Genomic DNA, 7673 nt, shown 5'->3' on the forward strand with positions numbered 1-7673 from the left:
AATCTCTAATTTCTCTAGGACCCCAGCCTTCATTGAAAAACATTAGTCAGCCTTCATCAACTTTACAACCTCCATAGCCATCAAGCAAACTCGTTACTTTTTTTTCTTTTCATATTTTATAATAAGGAGCATTAGAGGAAATTCAGGAGAAAAGATTGGCAAAAAAATTTGTGACGTTTAAGTTAACAAAACAATAAAATTAACGCCCACCTCTATCTGGATCACAAAAAGCGTATAGCCCAAAGAAACTGTTGTGACCTTGTAATGTAGCCCACCCAGATCCCAAGTTGGGACAATAAAACTGATTTCCACTCACGCCACTCAGACTCTCACTCACTCAGACTGAGGTTAAGCCATGTCCCGAATCTCGGAATCCGGCCAGGTCCCCAAACCGGCGAAGCCTCGAAGGACAGACGAGATCCCAACTCATGGTATGCTTTTGGTTTTTGAGGTTGATTTTCCAATGTTACTTTGTTTTTGTTCAAGTTAATCGGAGAGTGAGATTTTAAATTTTATTTTTTTGTAAAGACAAAATGTGAAAGTGTGTATTTCATTGTAAAAGAGAAAAGAAAGAGTTTAGATCGCAAATACGTGTGAGTGTAAATTTCATTCTCCTAATTGTTAATTGTGCAAGTTTAAGTTATAAACGTTGAGTTGATTTGAATTTCAGGCACTACCATGATTTTTATAAAGACGAATGAACTGGTAATCGTTGGGAGCGACTCTAGAATTAGCAACGGCAGATCGAACCGTATAGGTACAATTATCTGTCCTTGTTTTGAAATTTGCTATATACCGGTAATAGAGTTTAGAGCAGAATTTGGGTCTAACTTCTTTCTTTCAGTTAACGATGATGTGTTTAAAATTGAAGCAATAACTTCAAATATGTATGCAACATGTACGGGATTGTTTCGTTCAGGCCTAGGATTGTTTGAAGATTTGCGAAAGCAGGTATTGAATACATTTTAGTTCTTAGTTCTCTACATTGTAATAGCAGAGTGCATTATGGGTTATCATTTTGCTTATATCAGTTGCTAATAAATTTTTTTCCCCTTATTTATTGCTCAATACATCAGTACATGGAGAAGAAAAACTCTGGTGTTGAACCGACTCTTAAAGAAATTGCAGATTACGGTCGGCAACGTATCCGGACATGGGACAATGACGCGCATTATAGTGTTATTGGAATTGAAAATGGGGTATTAATTTCTTTTTGTTTAAAAGTTTTTTTCTGTATAAAATTTTGTTTTGTTTATTTCTTATTTAGTTATTTCTCATGGATTGCAGAAGCCCCAAGCTTATGGTTTTACTGATAAAGAAAAGTACAAGGATACTGTGGCTCTCAAGACATGGTGGTCATTTGGCAGTGGTGGAAAGTATGCTAAGCCAAAACTTAGAGCTGATTACAATAGGGGGATGTCTGAACCACTTGCATTGAAGTTAGCTGAAACGACTTTTTTAGCTGCAGCCTTAGGTGATCCATTTACCGGGGGATACCTACGTGGTAATTTCTAAACTTTATCTCTTTAATCTCAGCTGTGGTTTTGTTGATATTTAACTTATCAAAATTTGATTCCTTTTTCATTTGGATAGTATTTGTCTTTGACTCAAACGGAAAAAGAAAGGAGTATTCCAAGACTACATTGGAGTTGTATTTGAGTTACTACTCACTCTCAGATGAGTTCCATTCAAGAACAATCTACATCTTTTCTCGCGGCCAGATTGGTGATACTGTAGTGACCCAATGGTTTAGGTATACATCAAAACCTATCTTTTTATTATTTAGATACTAATGCTTTTAATTTCTTTGAAAAGAGAAAATACTAATACTTTAAAACTGAACTGTTAGTTTTCTATTCACATTCTAACCACACTCCAAACTCATTAGACTGAGACTAAATATATATTCAATTTCAAGTAGGGGAGTGCACCTTATCAACAAGCTTTGATTCTTTAAGCCTTCTGCATTTTTTATTTTTTATTTTTATTGCAATGAAGGCTCTTGCATCTTTGATCCTCTTTGTTGCTTGGTCTGCAATATATTGAAGATGGATAATGCTATTCAAGATTTGAGTGTTTTTTGTTTCTTTTTCAAATATTCTTTGCTCTTTATCCTAACAAGATTGAACTACTTCTCTTTTCTCTAAGTTTTGACCATCAATTCAAAAGTTTCTGAAAAAAGCTAATGGGTATTTTTTATTTCTAGTTCTGGATGTCTTATTGAACCGGTTGAGGTGATGGTCGTACACCCTGTTGGATATATTGGGGGATATATTGTTCGTCGTGTGGTATTTCAGGAGAAAGATGCTGCAACCATTATTCAAGAAGTACAACACCAATGTGAAAGATATGGTTGTCGTGATAGAACTGACGAAGAAATTAATACGTTTCCGTGTCTTCAAATTGTTAATGAGCGATTTCATTTTGCAAAGTTAACAAAAGAGCAATTGAGCAATTTACTTGGACAGAATGCGTAGATGATTGGCTTTGTATGGATACATTGTTTAGATCGGTATTTTGTTGATTATGAAAGATAATTTCTCCTATATTGCAACTTGTGTGGAGATTATGTTGGCGTATTATGAAGAAATACTAGTATGTTTAGATGTTTGATAGAGAACAACAAAATTCTACACTTCCATTAATTTTCATGAAAGAAAGATCTAATGTATCATGTATTTTTGGTCTTGTTTTACTTTTGATCATGGGTGTATGGATTTGAATTTTAGAGCCCTGCATTATCTTTCACATTTAAGAACATCGAGGATTGTCCTCGTCCATCAACTAAAGTCTAAAGCACATTATGAGTGAAATTCGTGTTTAAGGAAAAAGAGATTCGAGAGAAATTGTAGAGAGAATTGTGTGTCATATTATTGAGAATAGGAGCCCTATATATAGGGATTACAAATTACTAGTTCTAATGTTACAAGGAATACCAATCCGTGTAGGATTGGGAAATCTATAACCTTCTCTCCTATTGCTACTCCTAGTTTGATAAGGCACACTAAATCAATATTCCTTCAACACTCCCCCTTGTGCCGCTCAAACTTGGTGGTGACGCTTTGACTGTTGCCTCGTTAAAAACCTTGCCAGGTAACAAAAACCCTGTGGGACAAAAATAACCCTGGTCGAAGGACAAAAAGAGCACAACACGTCCTTCACTCTTCGAGATCGAACATGTAGACATCATAACTCCCCCTGATGTCGATATCTCCCCCTGATTGCTACAATCGTGGGAGTTCAGATAACTTTATCAATCTGATGCTCCTTACATGTTTCTCGAAGGTGGTTTAGGTAACGACTTAGTGAATAAGTCCGCTACATTATCCTCTGATCGGATTTGATTCACTTCAATCTTTAGAAGTGATTGTTGTTGCTGATTATAGAAGAACTTAGGCGATATATGCTTGGTGTTGTCGCCCTTGATGAAACATAACTTCATTTGTTCAATATAAGCTGCATTATCCTCATAAATGCATGTAGGTTCATCTGTGGTAGACTTCAAACCACAACTTCCTCAGATATGTCTAATTATAGACCTTAGCCATATACATTCACGTACGGCTTCATGTAGAGCAATAATCTCTGCATGATTTGAGGAAGTAGCAACAAGGGTCAGTTTCGTAGACCTCCAAGATATCGCAGTGCTTCCCATGGTAAAGACATAACCCATTTGGGAGCGACCTTTGTGAGGGTCAGAGAGGTACCCTGCATCAGCAAAACCCATCAAGACATCACTGTCGTTTTGATGGAGGGGGATAGGGTGAGGCCGGCCACCCTTGGTGGTGGTGGCGGCGTTGGCGGCAACATGGCCGGCCAATTTGTCATGGTGGACGGTGGCTCCATGCCTAATGTGGTCCGATCCCTTTCTTCCGTCGTTCCTCTCTCTCTGTAGGGATAAAATAGGCCCATATCAATCGTACCTCTTAGGTATCGAAAGATTGTCTTTACACCAATCCAATGGCGACGTGTTGGCACAGAGCTATGTCTAGCTAACAAGTTCACTGCGAATGAGATGTCTGGGCTTGTGCATTGAGCTAAGTACAATAATGCGCCTATTGCACTTAAATAGGGCACTTCTGCCTCTAATAGCTCTTCATCCTCATCCGTTGGACGAAACGGATCTTTTCCTGGCTCAAGACTACGACTGATCATGGGAGTACTCACAGGCTTTGCTTTTATCTTCATTAAAGCGCCTTAAGATTTTCTGAGTATATGCAGACTGATGGATCAAAATGTCATCGCTACGGTGCTCGAGTTCTAAACCAAGACAAAACCGTGTTTTCCCAAGATCTTTCATCTCAAATTCGGATTTCAAGTATTTAGCAGTTTCCTTTAACTCATCTAGAGTTCCAATTAGGTTCATGTTATCGACATAAACTGCTACGATTGCAAATCCGGAACTTGTTCTTTTAATGAACACGCATGGGCATATTTTGTTGTTAATATATCCCTTCCCAATCAAGTAGTCACTTAGACGGTTATACCACATCCGTCCGGATTGTTTTAATCCATATAGTGAGCGTTTTAATCTTATTGAAAACGCGCTCCGTGGTTTAGAGCCACTTGATTTGGGTAATTGAAGTCCATCTGGAACCTTCATATATATCTCTGAATCTAGATCCCCATAGAGATATGCTGTAACCACATCCATAAACTGCATGTCAAGTTTTTCGGAAACTACCAAACTGACAAGGTAGCGGAACGTTATAACGTCCATTACGGGAGAATATGTCTCCTCGTAGTCAATTCCAGGGCGTTGTGAGAAACCTTGCGCCACGAGGCGGGCTTTATATCTAACCACCTCATTTTTCTCATTACACTTTCTAACAAAGACCCATTTATGGCCAACAGGTTTTACATCTGGGGGTGTCTGCGTTATAGGCCCAAATACCTGTCTCTTTGCTAGTGAATCCAATTCAGCCTGGATCGCATCTTTCCATTTAGGCCAATCCGCTCTTCGTTGACATTCTTCGACAGAGCGAGGTTCGATATCATCATATTCTATGATTCCTTTTGCAACATGATATGCAAATGCATCATCAATCGCCATAGAATTTCTATCCATCATCTCATGTACATTAGTGTAATTCATGAAGATCTCTCTATTCTTTGGAGTTAGTTCTGACATGCATTGGAGCGTCCCCCAATGATGTCTCTTGGACATAACCATAATCCGGAATGTTCTCATGAGATGGATTATTTACATCGATGATTAATGGATTATTTTGTGCCAAACTCCCTTTCTTTCTTGGGAGAGAATCCATCGAACCTATTGGCCTCCCGCGCTTCCTGGCAGGAGCCATGGGCCTAGCCACAACGTCACTACCACTGTGGACGTTGGCGCCATGCTCAAGTGCCCTTGAGGTGGCGTCATGTCCTCTAATTTTAGGGACATCAATCCTTGCAGGCACATTTGCAGCAGGTATGTGTGATCTCGTCACTTTAGCGATATCAGAAAACGCATTAGGCATCGATTCTGCTACGTTCTGAAGATCGAGAATTCTCCGCACTTCAATTTTGGACTGTGCGGTTCGGGGATCAAGATGAGACAGAGTGGGGACAGACCACGACAATTCCTGTCGTTCCTGTTGAACATTTATGTTCTTATCTCCCCCTAACGACGGGAAGACTGTCTCATCGAAGTGACAATCCGCAAATCTTGCGGTAAAGAGATCGCCTGTCAAGGGTTCTAAATAGCGGACAATGGTTGGAGAATCATATCCAACATAAATGCCTAATCGTCGTTGAGGACCCATTTTGGTGCGCTGTGGCGGCGCAATAGGCACATATACTGCACACCCAAATATGCGTAAGTGTGAGACATTAGGCTCATACCCAGTCACCATCTGGGACGCAGAAAAAGGTTGAGTGGCAGTGGGCCTCAGACGAATAAGCACAACTGCATGCAATATTGCATAACCCCAAGCAGAAATAGGAAGATTGGTGCGCATTACCAATGCCCTAGCAACCATTTGTAGTAGTTTAATGGCGGCTTCTGCGAGACCATTTTGGGTGTGAACATGAGGAACTGGATGTTCAACTTCAATCCCAATGGACATGCAATAATCATCAAAATTCTTTGATGTAAACTCCCCAACATTGTCTAATTTAATAGGATGATCAGGGTGGTGAGCCCTTAACTTAATAATCTGGGCGAGGAGTTTAGCAAATGCAGCGTTCCTAGTGGACAATAGCATGACATGTGACCAGCGTGTCGATGCATCAACCAACACCATAAAATATCGAAATGGTCCGCATGGTGGTTGAATAGGTCCACAAACATCACCTTGGATTCTTTGCAAGAATGGTTTATTTTCTTTAGTGTCCTTTGTATAGGATGGTCTCGATCCTAATTTTGCTAAAGAGCAGGATTTGCAGAACGAATAATGGGCTTTAGAAACAACCGATGAGGATTTTGGTTGAGCCACGAAGTCACAATGGACTTGAGAAGTAGAAATTGGAGTCAGGGGAGCAGAGGTGGCGTCAAAGCCACCCTTGGGCCGCAGGGGGATGGCGGCGTCGGCTTGTGATGGCCGAACTTGAAGGGGAAAGGCACCGTGAGGCGCAGGTGCTCCTTCTTGATCCAAATGTCGAGTTTTACTTCTTTTCATTCTGAAAAATGGATGTCCGTGTGAAGTCTTTAATATACGAATCATCATATCACGGCCTGGATGTCCCAAACGGTCGTGCCAAAGCCTATATGTGTCGGAATCCCATAAATCATCCCTAATAACATGATTGGATTCAATTATTCGAATAGTGGTTGCATACAATCCACTAGATCGACACATAAGTTTCTCTAAGACTCTTTTATTTCCGTAGTCATTAGAGGTGATGCAAAGGAAATCATGTCCATTCTCACAATGCATTTCCGCATGAAAACCATTGGCTCTTATATCTTGTAAGTAATCGATACTTTATTAATAATAGCCAATGATTACATCAAAGTTTCGTGACCATAATCTAATCCAAAGTAAAATCAAACATTAGACAAATTGTAGTCACTCAATTCGTTCGGTAATTCCAATTAAATATGACCAGGGAAGTAGAGAGAGATGTCGGTGGAGCGAAGCTCTCTTAAGTACCACTAATCTCAATTACTTTCCTAGACATCATACTTAATTGAGTACGCCTAGAGGAAAAGAGATAATCCAATAAGTCATTTTATTGATTAAGGCATAATTGCCATTACATAATTCTTGGAAATTAAAAGACTATTCTAAATAAAAATCTGCGGCATTCTATTTTCATCGCCAGATTTAAAGTCTTTTATAGCTCGATATCTTGATTACCATTGATCAGGTACTCCATAAAATACCATGAAGAGGATGCTCTCTTGATTGAGATGTATTGACACAATACATATGGTCCCTAGGACCAATGGTGTTGGAATAGTGCAACCATGGCCAAAAGTGGCGCCATGGTGTCCAACCCTATACCCTCAACGTCATGACTCCTATGGTCATGTTAGGGTCTTCTCAATCAATTTGTTCTTTTGTGTTTTTCACAATCATGCATTAATTAATATGATGTAGAGAGCCTCCGAACAATATTTCATAACTCTTTCAAAGTTTAGAGAAGCAGATGTTATTCCATTATGCTTCTAAGTCCGGAAAATTGTGAATGTTACTAAAACGTTCACGAGGCGCAACCTAAAGGTTGTTAGTGTT

The 7673-nt window shown here is 39.5% G+C and overlaps 1 protein-coding gene across 3 annotated transcripts; it reads left to right on the forward strand.

Moving 5' to 3' along the window:
• The first annotated feature begins 175 nt into the window (after nucleotides 1–175).
• LOC121053100 lies at nucleotides 176–2546 on the forward strand. Of its 3 annotated transcripts, none has more exons than XM_040519529.1 (7): nucleotides 176–431; nucleotides 671–757; nucleotides 845–951; nucleotides 1077–1199; nucleotides 1288–1504; nucleotides 1594–1753; nucleotides 2207–2546. In XM_040519529.1, the coding sequence occupies exons 1-7, from the start codon at nucleotides 356–358 to the stop codon at nucleotides 2475–2477; spliced, it is 1041 nt and encodes a 346-aa protein (XP_040375463.1). In that variant the 5' UTR covers nucleotides 176–355; the 3' UTR covers nucleotides 2478–2546. The 3 variants fall into 3 exon arrangements, with proteins under 3 accessions (XP_040375463.1, XP_040375464.1, XP_040375465.1); XM_040519530.1 differs by having other exon boundaries at nucleotides 326–431; nucleotides 872–951; XM_040519531.1 differs by having other exon boundaries at nucleotides 326–431; nucleotides 920–951.
• Nucleotides 2547–7673: the final 5127 nt, after the last annotated feature.

The sequence above is a fragment of the Rosa chinensis genome, chromosome 5 (assembly GCF_002994745.2).
Source record: "Rosa chinensis cultivar Old Blush chromosome 5, RchiOBHm-V2, whole genome shotgun sequence".
NCBI lineage: Eukaryota > Viridiplantae > Streptophyta > Magnoliopsida > Rosales > Rosaceae > Rosa > Rosa chinensis.

Bases quoted from the DNA above. Each gene is read 5' to 3' on its own strand.
- LOC121053100 (XM_040519529.1), top strand. From the start codon at position 356: ATGTCCCGAATCTCGGAATCCGGCCAGGTCCCCAAACCGGCGAAGCCT. The intron at 1,505-1,593 runs GTAATTTCTAAA...TCATTTGGATAG, and splicing joins TACCGGGGGATACCTACGTG to TATTTGTCTTTGACTCAAAC. The intron at 1,754-2,206 runs GTATACATCAAA...TTTTATTTCTAG, and splicing joins GTAGTGACCCAATGGTTTAG to TTCTGGATGTCTTATTGAAC.